The sequence below is a fragment of the Pomacea canaliculata genome, linkage group LG10 (assembly GCF_003073045.1).
Source record: "Pomacea canaliculata isolate SZHN2017 linkage group LG10, ASM307304v1, whole genome shotgun sequence".
Taxonomy (NCBI): domain Eukaryota; kingdom Metazoa; phylum Mollusca; class Gastropoda; order Architaenioglossa; family Ampullariidae; genus Pomacea; species Pomacea canaliculata.
The window spans coordinates 21,962,010-21,985,372 of record NC_037599.1 but is presented as its reverse complement, the minus strand read 5'-3'; the positions used below and the strand labels follow the sequence as shown (position 1 = coordinate 21,985,372).

Sequence of the window (23,363 nt, the reverse complement as noted above, 5' to 3'; positions counted from 1 at the left end):
AGCCCCAAAACCCAAATCCTCATCTGAAAGAACTGTACAGAAGAAACGCTGACATTCTGCAAACAAGTCCAATCTCAAATTTTCAGGATGGTCTCTACATGAACAAGGTGTCGTCAGAGCGAGGATTTCTGGTATCATATCCAAACATAACCAGAGTAAAGCGACTTCCGAACGTCTGTATGGGATGAGACCCATAAACGCTGTCCAGTGAGTGAGCGCGTGGCCTGTCACCTAAATCGGCAATTCCACCAACGGCCCAACGTGAAGTGGAGGGAATGGAGCCTGCATCCAGCATCACAAGAAGCCCCCAGAGAGCCGATCAACTGCCAGTGGCGATCTGAGCTCTAACCACAAGCTCGAGATCAGCGCTGTGAGCATGCACCCGTCAACATCAGGGTTGAAATACCTCCTGACAGTCTTCCTGACAGATTCTCTGTCTACACTTTAAGCACTCCCAATTCCAGCAGTGCGAATCAGAGATTAGAAGACATGAAGCATCAGCATCGAACCTTCGCCCGAGGCAAAAATTCATCTTTTGTCCTCTACAGTTGTGTCGGCTCACAATAGAATCGGTGGAGACAAGAAAACTTCTGAGTTGGCAGGAAAACAGCAAAGTGTAGCAGTCCACGCCAGTCTGTCATTTCAAGAGGCCAAGACCTCATCAATCATCAAGGGAAAAAAAGCCGATGAAGGCGAAATAAGAGAATTTTGTCTTGTCACGAAAACGACCAGATGAAGTCGGAAGGGATTTGTGTGGGAAGCACTGGCCTGTAGGCAGCTGACACCATTCAATTTACTTCTGGTAAAACAAGCTGTGTGCCGAGCTCGGAATTAAGTTTTCATATATGATGCCTTCGTTATGCACCCTTTCCCCGTTTAATTAGAAAAAAAAACTTGAAACTGTAATTGATAGATTTAATGTTAAGTTCTCTTCATGTAAATTATAACACACACACAAAAATGGATAAAAAAAAAAATTATTCCTCCTTGAAGATGGTCCAAGAGGAGTAACTCACAGACAAATACTATGGTCCGTCTCACTGTTTAGTTCCCTTGAACAATTTTCCCCCAAAAATTTTTTTTTTTAATAGGATGTTGCTTATCTCCACCAAAACCTAGATTTTACAATTTAACTATTAAACATATGCTTAAAATGAATTTAACGAATAAAAATAACCTTCAAACAAAAAAATGTGCCCATCTTTCATATTGAAAACCGTAAAAGTCTCACCGGAAGTTAATGGCGTATACCGCTGAAACGTGAATACCCCATACAGTCAGTAACAACTTCTTATAAAATTAACTATATTGAAGAGGGTGTGTTAAAGAGTAAATCACAATGGTCCGCTTGACAGCAGACCTCATTGAGCAGAGTGCCCAGTACACAAACGCTGTAAGAGACCGGGAACTTGATTTGAGAGGTAAGTTTGAAAATCCATGAGTTTAGCGATAAACAAAAGTGTCTTCAATTCCTTGATTTAATGTTTGTTGGGGCCAAGATTCGATTAACCATCCGGTAGTTTCTTTTTCGTTTCTATCTTATCAGCGACAAAACATTTAATAAAAATCATTTCCCATTCACCTCTCCACTGCTTTGTTCACAGTATTGAGAGACAAATGATATTCACAATTTAGAATATGATTGTACACTATTATAAAGTTGTTTTGCAGAAGTTTACAATGGTTTTCAAAATCAATGCAAAATTGGCTTTTATGAATTATTAACGCTATCTTATACCCATTATAGTTACAAGAAAAGCTTTCAGTTTCTTGCAGTGACACAAATGTGAGAGCAGTGTAAATAGCTGTTCAATATAGAATACAGCATTTGTTGTGGCTATTAAAAATTGTTTTTAAAAAGAAGGTGCTTGACATACACCATGAAAATGACAGCTTTGCTATGGCTGTGGAGTCTTCTTGTTATATTTTCCTTCACTTTGGGGTGAGGGGGAGGAGGTTGTAAAGAGATACACTGATATGCAATACTCATGTGGTGCAGCATACATTTGCCTTGCTATTCCTGACCCATTTGACTGAGATTTAGGAAAGGAGAATTGAACGATTTATTTGATGGGTTGACAACCAAGATATAAATTTCATCATCGGCCATAAAACATACACAGGCAGAAGATGTAAATTATATAAAGTACAAAATTATGTTCGTATCGCTTCAACCACTCATTACCTAGCAATTACACTCATGCCAACCATTCTTCATTTGCCCTCTCTCTATCTTACTTCCTTTAGAGCTTGCGCGCGTACACACACACATATGCACTCGCGAATACTCCACTCACATAGAAACTATTTTTCGTTAGCCCTTTCTCTCTCATCTTCTACACCTACACCTACACCCGCACCCAAAAGTGCGCTCTTGAGGTCGCACACATACAGCCTGCTTTACATTTTGGCCAGTCCTGTGAGTCCGGAGATTTAGGAAAGGAAAGACAGCAAGTGAGGCTAGGCACCACCCTCACAAGAAATGTCACCTTTGGTCTCTAGTTTTTCATTCTCTAATGACTAGAATGTTATGGGATTACCTTCTTCTTGTCACATATATTTTAAAAGCAAGTGATCAACATTTTTTGGTGCATATGTAGCAGCTGCAGTGAGCAGTCACAGTCTTTACAAATAGCATTCTGCGTATGAAACTGTTTTATGTGAGTCGACTCCTAAGAAACTTAGTAGTTCACAGGGCAAATAGTCACTCAGAAGTGTTTTAACTTGTTGTGCTGAATGGTTTTTTTTTTCAGTTTTGAAAATGTGTTGTTTATAGATTTCTGTAGAGACCAGATTTCCCTTTGTGTTTCTTGTGACAACTCTTTTACAAAGTAATATAGATTTTGTTTTTTTGCATCTTATTTATATTTATAATAGTGACTACATTTTATATTGATGTTCTGAAGGTTAAAAAGCTCTACAGACTGATGTATCACAATGATTTTTTGCTGTTTTTCAGGTTACCGGATTCCAGTCATCGAAAACCTTGGCGCCACCCTTGTATGTTTCATATTAATGCATATTGTTATTGCTTAAGTTTCTTTGACATTTCTCTTCACTTTATTTAGTTACTTTCTTGTGGTACTTATGACTAACCATCTCGAACTTGAAAACTGATCTCTACTTTTCTGCATGATGTATAAATATACAGATATGTTGAATTATTTTTTAACTGACATCAAACAGTCTTATGCATATGTAGTCTAATATCATGTCTTCGGTGTGCTAATGTTTTTATCAGGTTTTTTTTTTTTTTTTTTGGTGCTCTGAAATAGTTGTGTAACAATTAACAAAGATCAATAATAGCAGTCTTATGTCATCATTTTTAGGATCAGTTTGACACAATAGATTTCTCTGACAACGATATTCGGAAGTTGGATGGCTTTCCTCTTTTGAAACGACTGAAGGTTTTGCTCTTCAACAATAACAGAATGGTGTAAGTAATTGATAGATTTAACTTTTTACAAAAGTTTGCACTTAAACACAGCTGTGATGCGACATTTGTGGAAAACATAAACTTTTGCTTTGCATTTTTTTGTTATCTTCACTGATATTCAGTTATCTAAGAGGCTACTTGTAAGACACTGTAATATGGGTGTCAAAACAGCATTTAATAGATTCAGACTAGTTGGTATGCATCATTGAATAGTATTTAGTTGAATATTATTTAGCAGATATTTGTCAAATTTGACGGTTTCAGTTTGGCTCTAGGATGTGTGCACTTTTCTGATGTTGTCAGTCCCTTGTATTATTTTGTGGCACAACATTTAGTGCCTGTCACCACTATAGTGTGTGGGGGCTGTCATGGGTTCAGCTGTTCACATGGCTGGCTGCCTTACTACAATATAGTTGCTGACTCGGCATTAACACCAATCCCATCCCCATGTAATTTTTTTTATGTTCCTATGCCTTTCTGTATCATATGCTGTTCTAATGGACAACAAAGCATATCTTTCATGCGGAAATTTTTAAAGCCTACAGTACAGGTGAACAATGTTTTCTTTGGTGGTGGGAACACGGGGCAAGGACTATCATGCAAGTCCTCACTTTTGTTACATAGTTCATTAAGTGCAAAAGTTCTTTGAATAACAATGTATTCTCCTCAAAATCAGTATGATTATTTACATTTTGCAGATTTAAAGAAAGATGAATGATTTATCATTAGTACATTAAGTTGTAATGAATCCATAAGTACATATGATTGACTGTTGCAGTCGAATAGGGGAGAACCTAGGTGAAGTGATTCCCAACCTGAATACTCTGATCTTGACCAATAATGCCATTCATGAGCTGGGAGATCTGGATCCTCTTGCTTCCTTGTCAAAACTGGAGCACCTCAGGTAAAGAGTAAATAGGGTGCATATGTGTTCGTGTATATGTGACCAAGGTTTCTTTTCACTAATAGTGATCCCGTTATCTATTTCTACCACTAAATACTAAATGCTGCTTATCATTAAGATATTTGTTTCTGCTTATGTTAACAACCTTTTGGGAAATGTCATGCTGTCCTAAATGAGTTATCATTATTTCCAGTTTGCTGCGAAATCCAGTGATTGCAAAGAAACATTACAGATACTATGTCATCTTCCGAATACCTTCTCTTCGAGTGCTAGATTTTCAGAGGATTCGACTTAAGGTTAGTCAACATTTAATAATAGTTTTGCAGTATATTTTCTTAAAATATGTCCTATATGCATGCTTTATGGCAAAAAAAAAAAATGCAGTTGTTGTGCACATACCCCTTCATAAAGTCTTGGGGGTGGGGGGCCTTTTTACATTTATGTAAACGATACCATAGTTTGTTAGCATTAAGCTGGTTTCGTACTCCTGTAGGAGCGAGAAGCAGCTGCTCGGTTGTTCAAGGGCAAAAAGGGGCAGCAACTTGCAGCAGAAGTGGGCAAGAAAAGCAAGACCTTTGTTCCTGGTGAGGATCTTCCAGAGAAACGAGCTACTCCTAGTGGACCATCCAAAGAAGATATTGAAGCAATTAAGGTAACATTACCAGCTCTTCTGTTGGCTCAGATTTGTGTGATGTTGAGTAAACTAAAAAAATGTATTTTAAATGAGTCTGTCTAAAAAGAATTTCTGTACAAGAAAAAAATGTACAGCTTTTTTGATCTGAGAGTCATTACTGGGGCCTGTTTCTCATTTCTTGTGCATGTTTATATATTACAACAAAGCATTTGGTGGGTCTTTTGAAAGTTAGCTGGCAATCTTCTTATCTCTTGCAGCAAGCCATTGCTCGTGCCTCTACTCTGGAAGAAGTGGAGAGACTGAAGCAGTTGTTATTATCTGGCCAGATCCCTTCCAACAAACCTGCTTCAAACCCACAAGCCACAGGTGAAAAAAAAAAAAGACTTTTTATGATTAAGGGGTAGTAAATGAAGGTGGTGTGTCTTGCTCGTTACATCTTTTCACGGGCGTTTTGTGTTTGACAGAATGTGGAAACTAAAAATACAGTATTATGATGATAATGTTTACAAGAATCTGCAGATCTACTTGCATATTTTTGTATGAATTCCAGGGACATAAAAAACAATATTTTCCATGTTCATGAACATGTTGTAGTTGCCATTAAATAAACATTGTGCTAACAGGCAGCAGGTGTTATATGGTACAACTTTCTGCCTATACATGCACAAGATTATGCCATTTTTCTTTTCTCAGACAAAAATCACAGGGCTTGAAATTTTTTTCTTTTGTTGATTAAAAGCATGTCATGCATTGTCTCTGTCATTCTGCCCTCTCCTCCTGCTTAGTTTGTAAATGTTCTTGTTGAATTTGTGTATGTCCTGCTCTGCAATGTTCCCACCCCAAAACACCTGAGTAAAAGTCATGAGGCTCCATATAAAAGTAGCATAAAATGTTTGAAGTTCAGTTTTCTCAGACTGTATAGGGGGCTATGCATTTTCATAATTATGTCATCTACTTGAGCTTCAAAAATAAGTTTGTCATTGATGATTTAATCTAATTATTTGTAACTATTCACTCATTACTACTTCTCCTTTAATAAGTCTGTTATCACTTTTAAAACTAAATTGAAGAAACATGATGATTTTTGCTTGTTCTTTTGCAGGTGGGGAGGAGGAAGAGGAGGAGGATGAGGAGATAGAGGAAGAAAAAACAATGGACATGCAGGAAGATCAGGATGAAAAACCCAGTTTCCAGAAAGAAGAAGAAGCTGAGGAGGAGGACGATGATGAAGACATGGAGACATAAAGGTTTTAGTGCTGAGTTCATGTTGAAAAAAGACTGAACACTGTAAAAAAAAAAAGATTTCATTTGGCGCAACTCGTTTAGTTGTTGGTTGCAGCAATCATCATTGCTTGAATTTTTGTCATACTGTGGTTGCATTCTTTATATAATCATCTATGATTAAATGAAATGTGTGAATATGTGCATGTTGTATGCATGTACCAGTAGCTTGTGTTGTATCAAGTATTAAATAATACTGAGTCTTATTAGATGTTGATAAGTTGTCATCTAGCAAAGTGGCAGCATATACAGATACACATTCTCTAAAAATAAAAAGCAAATCACTGAGAAAAATGATCGTGTTTTTATTTTGAATATGCCAAAAGATGTAATTGGCGAAATTTCACAATAAATGCTGATGTTGGCTTTAAAATAGCTATATATTTCCCAGAGAACTCAAAAAGCCAGTATCGACAAAACATCTCCTCCACTGTTTCTCTTCTTTGCTTACAACCATTTTGTCATGAGAGAAAACTAAATTTTTTAATAAAAATAACTCATTATGATACCATCTTTACATTTCTATTTGAATTCAACCTCCAATGTCTTAAAATTGCGTTTAAATTCCACTGCTTATGCAGCATCAATTTATCTGCACAAGAAGTACCATCAGCTGAGTACAGGCTGTTCACAGCATATACATGTGAGCATGATCTAAACATTTGTCCTGGACACCTTTCGCATTTCAAACCTATTAACAAAGAACGGGATCGGGTAATATGAAAGTCAAAGTTTTGTGCTTAATTGTAACACAGTCTAAGTGTTTTCATCTTTTTTTTCCTTGACTTATACTTAAGGTTTAATAAATTCAGCTCAGAAATTTTTTTTTTAACACTTAGATGATTCAGTAAATCTGTTATAAGACAATTTTTTTTTTTTTTTTTTTTGTAATGGTGATACCTCTGGCATGTCAAAACATTAAAAGAGTTTGACTATATGTTGGAGGTCTTGCATAAGACATTTTGAAATAAGCTAGTCATAAATGGCAATATTTTTTCATTGTTATAAAACAGCAGCAGTGGCATACTCTTATATTGATAAAACATTACATCAGTGATTACGGTCACAATAAAAACTTATGTACATTGCTGTGTACTTTTTTCCTGCTACTGATTAACAGTACTCCAATATTTTACTGGGGTTTGGGCTGGAGTGGCTAAACCCACCAACAGTTTTTTTTACTGAAGGTCTGGAACATCCCAACAAATTTAGCTTTTGAGTGGGATAGTCTGAAAACATTTTGTATTTTATGAAAAACTCTGCTAATACTAGCTTATGTAAGGCTACAGATGTGCTTACATTTTGTAATTTTGAACTACTTTCTCCAAAGTTAAAATGAATTCACTGCTGCAGTAGGCTAGATTATTTTCTAAAGATACATTACTCCTATGCTTAGAACATAGGTTTTCTTCCTTCCATACCAAAAGCAGATCAACCTTCTCAATATAAAGGGGGAAAATATCACCTGGGAGTGGAAGAAATATTTCTTGCACATGCTATTAAAAAAATTAATGGCTGAGACATCACACAAAAAACCCTACCAACAACTTCCATGATATGCCTGCAAATATTCAACAAGAAACCACAAAACAGTTATCGTTGTGATCACTCAAAAATATGTGTAATTTTGTAAATATGCAATGCTGTGGATGGACATTGAAAATCTCACATTTTACATTAGCAGTAAATGATTAGGCTATAATGGTCACAATTACTTTGCATACACATAAAGACCTGCTGATAAAAGAATACATCAGTAGGCAAATTGTAAAAGAATTGTATAAACATCTTTAAGCATGCTGAGCAACTAGTGATCAAAAAGCAACATTTATAAACATAGCAGGAGAATATGACAGCTTGGTACACATGCAACCACATGTGCGTACATGTAAATGCATTTACTTTTTAAAAAATTTCCTCAACGTTCACACGATTGTGTTGAGGATTTTGTTTTTCTTTTAATCATCCATTTATTCTATTTCCCCTGTTTCCCTCCACCAAATTCTCATTTGATTTCAATCAACAATGTCAACAAGTAAACTTAAAATGTAAGACCTACAGCACGAATCCTCACCGGGGAAGCTCATCTGTAGGTTCTTTTTAAATGGAATCCATTTTTGAATGAGTACCTTTCTAAATGTTTGTTGCTACACATTCAAGTTGTTCTCAATCTATTTTCGTGGAGGTTGGTGGTGTAATATAGTAAAAGCTATGAATATACTTCTAAATACTCCTTGAGCACACAGTGTTCAGAAGCTGTTAATTGCACTGTCAACTAAATGCCATTGTCACACACAGGGATCACTGCGCCATAAGAAAAAAAAGTGAAGATGGGATGCCTTGTTCATGTTCAGCATTCAGCCAATGAACTTAAAAATGTCTTGACTCCATGAAAAATAGGGATGCATGCTGCAAGTTTTAAGATCTGAATTTGGTGGCCACCAAAGTGCAGTTGATCTCCATAAAACATCCGTATAAAGTCATTGCAAGGAAATTGCCATGACTTGGAATATGTCAGTCGTTGCAAGAAAATCGCCATGAGTAAGGCAATCTTTTAATAAGACAATGATGCATAGTTACCAGAAGCCTCTTTGCAAAAAGATCTTCAAGCATATTCACCCCTTCATTACTTGGTTATTCAATTTTATTTGCTGCTGGACCTGAAACTCAGATTGATGCTAAAATTTCCTTTTCCATCAGTTTGGTATTTCCTGATCCATATCTCTTATAAAACATGAGCATACATTTATATTCCAATTTAGTAATCAGAGGTCCCAGGTGCTGACAACTTGAATAACTACAAACATGCAGTACACAGGTATTTTAACATCCAAAGGCATTGTCATCCAAACAACTTTGTCACCATCTCAAATTGCTTTAAACTCCATATCAAAGTATGGCAGGTACCCTGGTATCCAAAAATGGTGGATTCAAATTTCAAATTTGAATTTGCATGTGTACAGCAGATGCAAACACATCTAGAAAGAGTCTTAAGAAACATGATCCAGTCCAGACAGTGATCTTAAAGACCAATGATTGTCATTTGATCTGCTGGTCCATGGAGAGCAAGGAATGGATCTGACTGAGATTGCCTTCAAATTAAAAAAATATATATCATTTAAAGACAGCAAATCCAATCTGACATACAAGTCTATAAATGTTTTGTGCCCTATCTTTTACACATGATTTCTAACGATGTTCTGTCAGTTCACTTACTTTTTGCTGAGGCTAGAGAAATCAGTTATAAGAGACGTTGTGGATAAAATTCTAAAAGCACAGACAAAAATTATTTTTTATTTTCAATTCTTCAAGTTCATATTGATACCATAAAAAAATCTTGAAATATCTCACAAAATTTCTTACATACCTAAAAATGAGAAGGATCCGTTGACGATGCCTGCGTTTTTTCCAGTAATAATATGCTGCACAGGTGACTATGGTGGCCCCACACAGCCCAAATAAGAGTCCCAACACAGTGTCTGTTACTGATATCCCTCCACTTGCTTTGCTTAACTGTACTGGTTTCCTGGAAACTTCAGTTGTGTTCAGTGATGCTTCGGTCTCAACCTCTCCCCTGCAAGGAAATCCTGTGGAAAAAAAATAACCAACAGATGATGTAGTTATAGTGTTAGCAGAGAATGTGAATGAAAACATGAAAAATAAATTCAAGAGCACAACCACACAAATAACAAGCAAAGAATAATAAGGATTATTCTCAATACTAATAGCATATTCATGGTTCTTAAAAAGCATTACATAACAGAAGAAGACAATCCTTATTTTGCAGTTTTGCAAATGCATGTGTGCCATACAGTGTCTTGTTTCACTATGTAAGATAAACTGCAGACTAAACTGTAGCAATCACAGGTACATGTATTTTATACTATTTATACATATACAGTAAACTGCTTTTATATTACGAAAAAATTTTTTTATCTCAAATACAGTATTCCATACCTGTAAATAATATTGTAACATACCTGTAACAAAATGGATAGTAGCTGATGTGAAGGTATTGTTGCATGTCATTGAAGCCATATAGTGTGTACTTTCCTCTAGTTTTCCCAGCTTCAGCCAGTTGACCTTGGAATCAGGGACCACCATCACAAGTCTTGCCTCTTGGGTATGTAGGTTCATATAGGAAATTTCACATGATGTGAAACGAGGGGGTCTTTGAGAAATAGAAAACTTTTCCAGAACAGGCTCCCACTGAAGTTTAGCCCAGTCATTACAGATTTCTTTGACAGTAAAACGGATCCATCCTGTGTTTTCTAAGCTGTCATCACTGGCCCACGAGACAGTAAGTAACACTGAAATAAAATAAATGCAATATTACTGTTAGAACGCTTTTAAAATAAAAATAAGCTTCCAAATAATCGTGATTATAGTGTTTGTGGGCGCTGTGATGCTAAATGCAGTAAATATTATCAAGTCATTTGAAAACAAAAAATTATAAGAGAGCAGTAAATAGTGTTTCCAGCAGGGATCGTATATTTTTTAATTTCTTGCGAGTTAACGGCGAACACTCACTCGCTCTCATCTCGCACACACTGAAAGAACACCAACTTGTATTACGCATCCGTCGAAAGAGTCATCAAAAATTGCAAACTCTTTTCTGTCAATTACCGTAAACTAGCAGTGTTGTCTGTAGCATCTTCTTAGTCATCAGAATGTATCACATTTTATTAATAAATACTAGCTTTCACATTCTTGTATTTCATCTGCAACGCATCAATCAATTTTGCATAAATTGTGATTCATGCTAGATTAGTGTCGGTAATGAGCGATTTTGCTCTCACAATGTTTGTTTATGCCAAATGATGTAAATGTTGGATTTAAAAATCCACAGACAGCCTTAATTTCCACAAGTAATTTTTAAAAAATCAAATCAGGGTTATTGTGCATCAACTAAGTAGTTAAAACATTTAATAATTGATGATCTGTTTAATATAATATTTTTGCTTAAAATCTCGAGCCATGTTAATTTAGTTTGCAACTTCTTTGAAGTCCTCGTTTAAATAATCTCAAATTATATCCGTTTAATTTTTAGATAGTATTAATTAGCATTAAGAATAAACGTGTTATTTTATTATTATTTACACGTCAAATAAATAATCCCGCCGATTCCGTATTATCTTTCCCAAGGGAAAGTACTCTAAAAATAAACATGGCGTTATCAACAAGCCACGAGGTATATCTACCCATTTTCAGCTTTAACAGTGCACTTATGTTCACTCATGATTCATATTAGTTAACGAGTAAAAACATAACTTCATACGTGTTAGAGGACGTCTGTAGTTTGGTGTATAAAAGATCTACTTACATGTGATTAAAACATACTAATATGTATAACTACAAACCACATGAGTACACACCACAGATCAGGCGATAATATTATCACGTTTTGTTTTTCTGTTGTTACAGGTTTTGATTACAACAGGGACATCGGAGCAGTCATGGAGTGCTTGTGCTTGGGATATTTTGACTGGAAGTTCAATCCGAACTTTCAAAGGCGTTACTGTGGGAAGGAGGGGACTATGCGTTCAGGCCAATCATACTATCATCGGCGCATCCGCTACTAAGCCATTTCTCCAATTGTGGGGACTGACTAAAAGGGTACAAGGCTTAACGTACACATTTCTGATTTTGTAGCTTGCAATATTTTAAGAGGCATAAAGTTTAACCAGTCCACTTTGAGCTTTCTATGAGACAGTAAAACTCGGTTATGTTATACATCTATTTGTTACACTTGGAGACAAGCTCTGGAAAAGAAACTAGAAGTTATCTCCAAAGTGCCCAGGGGCTACTTGAGTTGAAGAAACACCGTCAAAGGCCAGACCTTGTCATCTAGCTGTTCCTGTAAGATCCTGCACTCCTGTAGAATGCACTTCATTGTCTGTTCTGCATCCCCACAAGTGTATTGCTTTTGATGTTGGTGGTAGATAATACTGTTGTTCTGAGGTGGAAATAATTGCATGATCTAGACAGATGATGGTAGCTGTCTGATGTCAGGGCTGGTCTGTTAAGATCCTAAATTGGTGATGTCTTCAGTTCTGTTAGAGTAACTTTATTTTCACCTTGCTTAGAAACTCAGCGGTCCGGTGGCACAACGGTTAGCGTCTGTCACCAATACAGTGAAGGCTGCCTGCCCTGAGTTTATTTCTCGTCTCGGGCAAGCTCTTCTTTCTCTGCACGGGACATCTGTTTACAAGGCTGGCTGCCTTTCCGTAATATAGCCTCAGTTGCTGGCATGGCGTAAAACACCAATTCCCCCCCCCCCCCTTGCTTAGAAACTCAAAGCGTAGAACTCAGTAATAATTTGGAACAAGAATTACCTTTGTTTTTTTGCTGTAAACCATGAAAGCCACTTTATTTATAGTATCTTGCCATAACAGTTTCTTCATGCTTGTAAGAAGGTCTACATGATCACAGGGTTGATGCAGGGGACTTTCTCCTCTGGTTTGTGATCATGTAGATCCTAGTTTAAATTATCTACAATGATTTGCTCTATGGACAGAAAATATTTCCTGTTATATATTGATCTGCTTTTATCACAAATTTATCATGACTTTGTAGATCTGATTTACGAGCTTTAGAGCTGTAACTATTGCCCATCATATTCTGTGAAAAAATGCTACATCACTCTATTTGGCATTTTTGACTATTATGAAATTAATTTGGCTCTCTTTGTATATATGCAGTAGATATCTTTATTCCATTATACAGTTTTCTGCTGAAAATTATCAGTTTTTCGATAATGTTTTTAACTAAAGTAAAAGCGTTTGTTTTGTGACTCATGAAGGATGATGAACAGTTGAAAGTCTTGAAGCCATTATATCACTGGATTTACACTGTTTCTCTTCCAATGGCTTGTGGACACCATTTGGTTTTTCAAATAGGCATTCTGCAGGCAACCCAATGAGCAGCCAAAAAAAAAACTTCTACCTATTAGATCTGTTCTGTGACTGAACTTGTTTAGAAAGGCATTCTATCAACAACAATTTTACATGCTATGTTGCGTGTGTCTGTGTGTCTTTTTTTCTGTAAAGCACCATGCCTGCCCATAGGACCGGGATATGGCACTATCTAAGTTCACTATATTATTATTTTTTTATATTATCTTACTGATAATAATATGGAGTTTTGACATCCAAAAATATGTGTGTAAATATAATTTTGGCTTTATTTAGTTCATTAAACATATGCCATTAAAACAGCTAAAATTGTAATTGCATTGCAGGAGGATAACCAACAGAAGATTGTATGTCCTGGGAAGGTAACATCGCTGGCGGTTTCTTTTGATGGACTTTATTGTGTGGCTAGCATAGCAGAAAAACTATATGTGTGGGAGGTGAGCATAGTGCACTAGAATTGTAAATTTATATAATAAGTATTACAATAGTAAAAGGTCAAATTAACATATCACAATGATCTGGTATCTAATAATTGTAATATAGTCTAGCAAAACATTGCCTGCTGCTTGTGAAATTATCATTTCTATTAACACTGGTCAACATTGAAATTATTACTGACTTAAAAAGGTCCTAATCTTCTGTAATATCTTGATGTGCTGAGCACGAATATGACCCTAAAAAAATTTTATTCGCTCTCATGTAAATTTATCCAGTAGAACCGTAACAGCATTGTAAATAAGCCTAGAATGACATAATACATAATGCATAATGCCATCGTGCACGAGTCATCCAGAGATTATTGCTTCATTTTGTGATGCACTTCACAAATGAAGGTAATCTGGTATTCTGTTAAGATATTGAGGAACTCAGGAATGCCTTAGAAATCCCTCAAGTTAGGGAGGCCTTTAAAGTGTTTATTAAACAGATCAGCATTAATCACCAGGGTGATGAAACTGCCTCATTGTCCATTTTATTTTGTAAAGTGTTGCTAAAAGTAAATGGGACACAGAAAGATATATTTTTCAAGTCATTAAAGTTAGGATCCCATGGATGTTTCAGATGAACACTGGTGGTTTACTAGCAGTACTTGTTGGCCATTATCTGACAGTTACTGTCATTCGTTTCACAGACGATGGCAACTACTTTGTTACTGGCAGTGATGATGGTATAGTATCGGCATGGAGTCTGGCAGAGTGAGTTATCAAACTTTTTCTTGTCATAGGACATCAAAAACTTCCGTAGACATGAAGTTTGGTCATAGAATTAACTGCGTGTTAAATATCTGTATGAGTATGTATGCCTGCCCTTGTGAGCAAAAGAAAACTTTCTGTCTTGGGTCTCCTCGACAGACAATAATGTCTGATTTGATTTGAGAGTGACGGGTGCTGTATGTCGTAACTGGTCTAGAGGTAGAAAAGGGAGGTAATCTCCTGAAAGGAGAAAACAAAGGTTGGCTTAGATAAAAAGGTCAAAAGAATTTGCTTGTGGCATATACATAAAAGAAAGGCTTATTAGCAACAGAGCTTCTGCTCATGAAAATATTATGCTGTTTGTAGAGAATTTCCTTTTTCAAGTATGAAGATGCATTATGAACAAAACGCTATAAACTAATTAACACTCGAGTGGGATAGTCTAAAAATATCATTGAATGTCGTGTTGTATGCATTATGCATTGCTCAAATTCATTATGTGTAACAGTAGTGAAAAATGCCGTTTTTTGTTTTTGTTTTTGAGTTTGGTTTGGTTTGGTTTTTTTTTTTTTTTTTTTTTTTTTGATTTATTTGGTGCTCAGATCTCCAGCAAATGCAACTTTTTTTTTATGACAGTGTGATATCCACAACAGTATCTTCTGCAACAGGGCCCAAACCATGGCATAAGTGGTCTGCGCATCCACTTGCTATTAAGGACATTCATGTCGGCTGTGGAGGGGCACTTGCAAGGGTCATTTCTTGTTCCATAGATCAAACATGTAAAGTAAGTGTTGATGACTTTGTGCCTTTTTCCAAAAACTCTAGGTGTTCATGTAAGTGTCTATGTCTTGGCTTGATCAGAACTAAGTTCTATGACACGAAATTGTAAAATGTGCTTGCAATGTCCTGTTTTTAAAATTTTCCACTTAATATGGCTTTTTACACTAACTGTTCAAGTACTGTGAGCATGATAACTTACATTATACTTCTCTGAATGATCAGTGCACTTTTCAAGAACTAGATGTTAACTCCAGGGCCAATATATAGATATCCAAAACATCCAGAACTGTTAAAAGATTTTTTATTCTATTATTGCACTCATGCTGTAGTATTTTAATTTAAAAAATAATTTTTTTATGTTGAAAACCTTTTTTCAAAACTACATTGTTGTCAAGAAACATATATGCAGACAGGTGAAGAAACTTTTAAATATACTACAAGTAGTTTTAGAAGAAATGGTGTAGAAACATTTTGGAAGTGTGTAAAATATTTTACCCCTCAGTCTTTTTAAATTTCTTGCAGAAGTATTGTGTGGCCAACCCCATTTTCCTCAAAACTTTTGTCTTTTTCGTTGCATGAAACAGATGTGGGACATTAACAGTGGAGAATTGATGCAGACATTCGTACATGAGGATGAGGTGCACAGTGTTACAATGGACAAACTGGAGCTGCGACTTTTTGCTGGCTTAAAAAATGGAGACATCTGCTCCACACCTCTCTATGCTCAGGTTGGGTAATGTAATTCTGTTTGTTTGGTAATGCTACACCTCTTTGAATAGGCAAATTATTTAACAATTAAACACTTCCTGATGGAACATCCATGGGTACATGGTATATGTCTGCACATCACACCATAGTGGTAAAGTGAAGCAATTCACCCATGAGCTAGGATGGTACCATTGTGGGACTGTTGGAAGTCATATGGCCAGGATTTGTAAACACCCGTATCCAGTGGATCTTCACCAAACAGCTAGAGGACCTGGACTTTGTAGATGACTTTAGTCTTCCATCTCATCGGCACCAGCATGCACTAACCAAACCGAGCAAGCTAGTAGAGGAAGCAGAGTAGACTGGCTTAAAGGTCAACAGAAAGAAGACTGAAGTGATGAGAATCAATAACAAGCAGGAACTACTAATCCAACTTAATAAAGTAGAGAACATCCTGGAAACAGACCGCTTCATGTACATGGGGAGAATTATCAACAAGGACATTTGAGCGGACGATGACTTCAGAAGTCGCATCAGCAATGCCCAGCATGCTTTCAACAGCCTTCAGCCCATCTGGAACTCCCGAGCATTATCCTTCCACAGTAAAACCCACATCTTCAACACAAATGTGATGGCAGTTCTACTCTATGGTTCTGAAATATGAAAAGTGACAAAAGTAGAAAACAACCAACCAGAATGCCACTAGCCAAGACATCATAAAGTGTAAATAGGGCTGGATAGAACACACTCTGCGCAAACCAGCTGACACCATTGCCAGGCAGGCACTTGACTGGAACCCTCTGGAGAAGAGGATAGTTGGGAGACCAAAGCAGACTTGGAAAAGAACAGAAGAGAGCGAGGCAAAAGACATCAGAACTACTTGGACCCAACTGAAAGGGGCTGCCCAAAACCAAGTCTGCTGGCAAGGTGGTGTTCCAGCCCTATGTTCCTCGAGGAGTATCAAGGAATAAACTTAACTCCATTTCATAGGCATTCAAAAGTGTCAGTCTGTTGTAAGGTCTTACAGTTTTTTGTTAATGCCTGCTAACAGATCTAAAGCGTAGGTTGCAGATCAGTCTTCCACCAATTGAACATGAAGTATGATAGTCTCTAAGATTATTAAACAGTACTGGTGACATACTCCTACTGTGGTACAAAAGCGTCTATTTGGTTATCCAGCAGCATTGCACTCATTGAGCTATTATATAGTGTTTCAGTTACTTGAAAGAGGCCTTCTTTGATGTTGAACTTTTTCCTCTCATGCCATACTTTGTCCAATATCTTTTTAAAGTCAATGAAGTTGGTAGAGGTCCTGCTGAAGTTGCTTTTCTGTAAAGATGCGACAGTTGAAGAGCGTGCTTTTATGTGATGTGAAACCAGCTTGCTCTTCCACTAGCAGCTCCTTGACTTTGTACAAAGCCCAATCATCCCAGTTATAAGACACCAGAAATCCCTACTTGCAACAATCAGCCATTGTAAGCTGGTCTAGTTTAGCTTTGTGACCCAGCACAACACCATGACAATGATTGTCTGTCAAGGTACCTTGACCAAAGGGTGGCTAAAGAACTAGCATACAAAATTGAAGGGGTAGACTAGTCATCATGTGCAGAGCCTGCTCACTGTTGTCCAAGACAGTTGAGTGGTGGGTCTTGTCAGCTGTCATGTTTATCCATGTGCACCCCCATCAATGACTGGTATCAGTAAAAGGACAAATGAATGACATGTAAGCTCATTTAAATTTTGTCCTGGGCGTCTTCTACTTCACCAGGAACATTTGTATCACACTTATATGATGGGGAAGTCTGTTTATACTTGTAAAATATTTTTAGATTCATTGTTATTATTTTCAGCAATGGCAGAAAGAACATCACCCGAGCTCAGCCAATACAGATTCAGATCAGATGGTACTCAAAGGACATATGTAAGTTATAAAAAAGTAGATAATGGTGCTTTATGTGTTGAAGCAGCATCTTTTTATGTAATTGAATAATTTAGTGAGAAGGGATTCAGAACTCTCTCTATAACATAGCACTTTTGTATGACCTGATTACTGTCACCACTGTGAACTGTGTAGTTTATGCCAAGCCAGCAAAACAGAATTGCTTGATTATAGACTACACTTCTACAAAAATGTCATCACATGATAAAAATGAAACAGCCAATAACAATTCTAATACAGACAAGGTTAAGAATGTCTGACTTGGGGAGACAGTAGTTTTAAAGTTTTATAGTGAGAAAATTTAAACATTTGGTATGTAATTTTCTCACATCACAATTCCTTCTATTTTAGGGATGTAGTCACATGTTTATCAGTGTCTTTTGATGGAAGCCTCCTGGTGTCTGGATCTGCAGACAATACTGTCAAAGTGTGGAACATCTTCAGTGGCAGGCTGAATTACACACTGGATCATAAAGGTGAACTTTTATGATATTTTAAATAACATTAGTCTTATAATTAGAAGGCGAACAAATTTTCCTTTACTGGTGTGACACTCTGTCCAGGGTATAGAGATAATTTAAATTTGCCAAGCAAGATCAGACAATGCATGGCCCGACTAGATGGAGATAGACAGAAGGGGAGTGCTGCATCATGACTTGCCTCTTTCAAGCCTTCGGCTTTCAAGTATTTGATGTTTAACTGTTTGTGAATCTAGTTCCCAATTAATCCAGCATGTACCAGTGCAGAAATTTATGACTGCCTGAAACCTGGAAACTTTTGTGTGATACAAGTGGGGTTGACATTGTGCAGGTCAAGTTACCAACATTCTGCTGGTGTTAATGGATGCTCCTAAATACAGGATATCTCATCAGCGTCCAGTCCCATCCTTCATGCAGCAGCTAGTCAGCCAGCAGGAGAAGAAAGTTGATAGAGTTTTCAATTTGGACATACAGAACATATCACAGGTATAGCCCGAAGCCTACAAGGTAGCACTGTACTTTATATTAAACACCTCACTGAAACTGCTGTTAATGCAGAGGTAAATTTGAGGTTTTAACTAATGTGTTTCTTGTGAAAAGAGAAATAGAACAGTAGTGTCAGTTGAATGCTTCACATAAAGTTCAGTGCACTGTGATGAGTCAATTTTGGATTTAAAACTTTCATTTCTTCACTTTTGATGCTATGTTGTAGTCGTCCTGCTGTGGTGTCAAAAGGGATTATTCCAGATTGCTCACCAGCACAGAGATCCCTGTAAGTATTAAGGCCCACCATTGATTCAGCAATGCTATTATGCTTTAGAAGTAGATGATACAGGAGGTAGTTGTTGCCAGACATTTCTGTTTAATTGTCAAAATGACATGTTAACTATAGCAAATGATTGAAGCAGCTGGGCACGTAACTGTATCAGAATAATAGCATAGAAATAAGTAGATGATGTTGCATCACATGATAAAAATTCACTGGCTTCATGATGTCAGCATTTGACAAGCTGAAGTGACAGCGGAATGTATATTTTTATTTTCAGAAGGAAGAGACAGTCCAGAAAAAAGACAAGAAAGAAGCAATTAACCAGACTAATCTTGTACAAGAACTAGCCCGTCTAAAACAAATAAATCAAGACATGTACACATTTATAACCAAAAATATTGTGAAACCATCCTAGCTCCATGGAACCAAATTGTGTGTGTGTGTGGGATGGGGGGGGGGGGGGGCACTCTCAGTATCTGGTAAAAACAAACTGCTGGGTTGCTCTTTCCGTGATTGTATGCCTGTGTGAGCAACTTTAGAAATACTGCTGGAACATGATTTCTGAGTGCTGCGTGTGACTGAATGCCTGCTTATATATACATCCACATGCATGGGCGTGGGTGTGCTCAAGCAATTTATGATTGATGTAAATAGCTGTTTCCTTTAGAATCATGTAAATGTGGCAAATAAATAAACATGACACAAAGTCATATGGATATTAGTATATGTAGTTGCTGCATTTTTTTTATATAATGTTTTAATTGCCATCACATCCACAGCGGAACATTTCACAAAATATGTGCACAAACAAGTGTGCAAGATAACTTAAAATGTTAATGAAAGTGTAATGTTAATGGGAGCGAAGGGAACAACCTTAAAATCAGTGGTCATTCACATTAAATAGTCATTTTGGAACATAGCTACCACATCCACTATATACGCACACAAAAAAAAGCTTAAAGAGCTGCAACTAAAATTATCGACTGTCAATGGTCTTGTCTCGGGCAATCACAGATTCATCAAATTTGATCATGAAGCAGGTACCTTTATGCCAGTGAACTGTTACTTTTGCAGGCTGAAACATCGTAAAAAATCCATGGTTAGGAATGTAATGTAAATACAATTTTTAAATTCCTACAGGCTCTCCTGTGTCGCTTAATTCTACACCTCAACAATACGCTCACAAACTCCCATTTCGTATGTAAGTTTAGCTCATCAGGTTGATGTTCAGAAACACCAGTTTAAATAATGCACAAAACGCAATGCAAGTTTTACCTTTCTAAAGGCTGTCTTAACAAATGTTTGAACAAAAGAGAGAGAGATAGAGCATGTGTGTGTGTGTGGGAATAAAGATCAGAACAAGCTTGGAAGAAACCATGATGCATGAAGCCATATGTACATGCAGCATCTTTTTGATGCAGCTATTTTGGATAGTGTTTACAAACATTCTGCAGACCTAGCACCACACCCATAAAAAATAATTCCCATTTCTTTGATATCTGATCATAGTATTTCACGATTTTCTTTTTTTGCGATGATGATTCTCCATTTGTCAGGTATAAAATGAACAGTCAAAACATAGAAGCTGGCATACATCACAACATATTTAAATGCTAACTCACAAAATTGGCACCATTCAAGACTGCTTCTAGCATACCAGCAGTGAAGGCTGCACAGTTGAGGCTACCTGAACAAGACAGTAAACGCATTTTACTTGGTATCATGGCAGACACATTTCTGCTACGGCACACATAATTACTAAAAACTGTATGTACATATATATATAATAAACACAATACTGTGTAGAGCACATTTTCCTACATGGAGCCAAGCACAATGTGCTGTGCATGAAAGACTAGGAATCCGCCAATGGATAACACACCACAGAAAACAGGAATAAAGTTCACAGATGATGATTTTTGGATTATGACAGATTTTTCCTCAATGAAAATGGGTTTTGAGGACTTGAAAGCTTGAAAAAAAAAGACACAATGCAAGAGAAAAAGATAGAGAACAGATGTAACCCTGTTCACATGAAATCTGAGAAAATTCTTTACCTTTGTCCTTTGGAACAGAGATGTATCGGTTGACTAAGGGCTCTTTTTCAATTATGAAATCTTTACTGTATAAGGAATGTTTTGATGAAAAAGAAATTTATTTAGTTCCATATCTGTCCATTAATTTTAGACTGCATTTATATTTGTAACTACTTGATCAAATTCTAGACAATCAAAATTGATTGATTAAATTATAAAGCTATTCAAATCATTTTAAAATATGGTACTGCTGTTAGGCAAACTAAGCTACCACAAGTAAAAGCACAGTAGGATACAGGTTCTTTCATCATCATTTGCTTGCTCAAGTTTTTCAGCCTCCCTGCCAAACACAGTCTGTAACACAAAATAGCTGCCTACAATGTGTAGCCTGTCAACTCAATCATGGCATTAAATAAAAAAGTTTAAAATTTTCAAAGACTGTATTTTTGACCATGACAGCAAACTAATAACAATATAAACATGTTTTAAAGCATTAAAAACTGCATTGCTTTCATTGTTTACCAGTTTGACCTTTTTTCCCCTCTGAATACCTCATTTTCTGTTGTTTTCTAGGATGTGCCAACATTCCCTATCTCCTCTTCTGTAAGTAGTCATGAATATCTACTTTTTTCAGAAAGGAACAGTGGTCTGACTAATACACCTGCTGACTGAACAAAAAAATACACTAATGCTAAGGTTTTACCTTCCAGAAGTTGGACTTGATAAAAATAAGCATGCTCAGTAGTTTCACTTCTCGCTTGTAGCCTTTCTCTCGCACGAAAAGAACATCTAGGAGATGAGAGCCTACATGATGCCCCATTTCAGCCAGCCTTTAAAATAAACAAAACCCCAAAGAAAAAATCAGTAAACAGAAAAAGTACTAATTTACTGTTTACAAAATAGATAATGCAGAAGTATACAAATCTAAAGAATGATCTATACATCATTTTCTGGTAGGTTAATAAAAATTGTACGCATAGCTAATGCCTAAGATATAATGACCTAATTCTTTCAAAATATCCATTCTTCATATTTTCTAGTTTACAAGTGGTTCATTTTGACAGTGGTTCAGCTTTCTATATCCATGTATGTTTACTTTTTGTGTGCAAGCTACACATTTTTATACAAACTGGCAACAAAACAAAAAACTTTTAAAGCTCAAAAGTCCACAAATATACATATTTTTAAAAATAAAAACTACTGAAATCAGACAGCAGAACTCTCCAATCCTGTACATTTCTTTTAAAAAGACCAAAAAAAAGTGTAATACAAACTTCAGATGCACAAGGCCATTGTAACAATAAACACTGAGAATAAAATGTCTTATTTATCAACAGGAATTTAAATTTTGACCTACTTATTTTGCAGTTCTGGCACAGTGTAGACTCGGTTCTGACAGTACTGGACTATCTCGGAAAATAGCAATGCAAAGGTTGCAATATTAACCTGAAAATGCAGACCACCTTTCAAAAACCTTGAAGTAGTATGAAGGTTCATTTTAAAAGAAATAATGTTTCTGCCAAGAAAAACCAAAACTATTCTACAGGCATTAACAATACTTGTGATAAAATATCATACCTGCTGCATTCTCTTAACCAAAATATGTCAAACTAATAAATGATAATTAATAAGGAAAATGTAATCATCATAGATTGTTTAAGTTGTAACTTTCTTCAGAACATATTGTTTCTGAAAAACACACAGCAGCGGTTACAAAATAAATGTCTTGCATTTTGTTTAAGTGTGTTCCTAGGTTAAATACGGCAACCATGCTGAAGGAACCCACAAAAATATATGTCACAATGATCAAACTAGCTCGGTTATTGTAATCATTATGTAATTTATGTAGCTCACTATTTAATATTGTAAACATATCTCTGTAAGCTACGTAGCCCTTATATCTACTTAACAGTCAGTGACACTGTTGATGAATTCTCTTTAAAAATCGACCTTTTGCTAACGTTCTCCTTAGAAAGACCTGTCGTGTTTTATCCTACTTAAGCTCAAAGGCATGCAGATCCAGTAATAATAATAATTTTATCTCAAATGGTATATGCCGTCATTGTGAGGGAGACATAAAGCCATTCTATACACTGATGTGATAATTACGAAGAAGGAAATATGACCAGAACAAAATGAGCACTTTTAAGATTGAAGTAGTGCAAATAAACACCAACCTCTGGCTTTCCTTTACTAAGGGACTTGTCTAAATTCGACGACTTCTGTTTTCCCATTGACGCCATTTTCTAAACAGGAAGTAACAGTTCGAAACGATTTGAGAATTTAGCATTTT

At 36.4% G+C, this 23,363-nt stretch overlaps 4 protein-coding genes across 5 annotated transcripts; 2 read left to right on the top strand and 2 right to left on the bottom strand.

Annotated features, from left to right (window-relative positions):
- Positions 1-1,226: 1,226 nt before the first annotated feature.
- LOC112573223 (U2 small nuclear ribonucleoprotein A'-like) lies at positions 1,227-6,549 on the top strand. The gene is made up of 8 exons (XM_025253392.1): positions 1,227-1,421; positions 2,960-3,000; positions 3,330-3,436; positions 4,215-4,340; positions 4,534-4,636; positions 4,834-4,992; positions 5,232-5,340; positions 6,077-6,549. Exons 1-8 carry the CDS (start codon positions 1,340-1,342, stop codon positions 6,217-6,219), a joined length of 870 nt encoding a protein of 289 aa, XP_025109177.1. The 5' UTR covers positions 1,227-1,339; the 3' UTR covers positions 6,220-6,549.
- On the bottom strand, positions 6,545-11,139 carry LOC112573224. Of its 2 annotated transcripts, none has more exons than XM_025253394.1 (4): positions 10,882-11,139; positions 10,236-10,565; positions 9,623-9,842; positions 6,545-9,347 (listed from the first exon to the last, which is right to left on the bottom strand). In XM_025253394.1, exons 1-4 carry the CDS (start codon positions 10,919-10,921, stop codon positions 9,278-9,280), a joined length of 660 nt encoding a protein of 219 aa, XP_025109179.1. In that variant the 5' UTR covers positions 10,922-11,139; the 3' UTR covers positions 6,545-9,277. The 2 variants fall into 2 exon arrangements, with proteins under 2 accessions (XP_025109179.1, XP_025109178.1); XM_025253393.1 differs by lacking the exon at positions 10,882-11,139 and adding an exon at positions 10,786-10,875.
- Positions 11,140-11,413: 274 nt separating this feature from the next.
- Positions 11,414-19,479, top strand: LOC112573222 (WD repeat-containing protein 18-like). Its single transcript, XM_025253391.1, has 11 exons — positions 11,414-11,446; positions 11,680-11,871; positions 13,496-13,606; positions 14,229-14,362; positions 14,996-15,143; positions 15,724-15,867; positions 17,698-17,768; positions 18,138-18,262; positions 18,597-18,751; positions 18,978-19,037; positions 19,312-19,479. Exons 1-11 carry the CDS (start codon positions 11,423-11,425, stop codon positions 19,447-19,449), a joined length of 1,302 nt encoding a protein of 433 aa, XP_025109176.1. The 5' UTR covers positions 11,414-11,422; the 3' UTR covers positions 19,450-19,479.
- Positions 19,480-19,744: 265 nt separating this feature from the next.
- Positions 19,745-23,357, bottom strand: LOC112573225 (trafficking protein particle complex subunit 5-like). The gene is made up of 7 exons (XM_025253395.1): positions 23,248-23,357; positions 22,428-22,516; positions 21,774-21,900; positions 21,367-21,424; positions 21,092-21,151; positions 20,657-20,721; positions 19,745-20,109 (listed from the first exon to the last, which is right to left on the bottom strand). The coding sequence occupies exons 1-7, from the start codon at positions 23,311-23,313 to the stop codon at positions 20,011-20,013; spliced, it is 564 nt and encodes a 187-aa protein (XP_025109180.1). The 5' UTR covers positions 23,314-23,357; the 3' UTR covers positions 19,745-20,010.
- Positions 23,358-23,363: the final 6 nt, after the last annotated feature.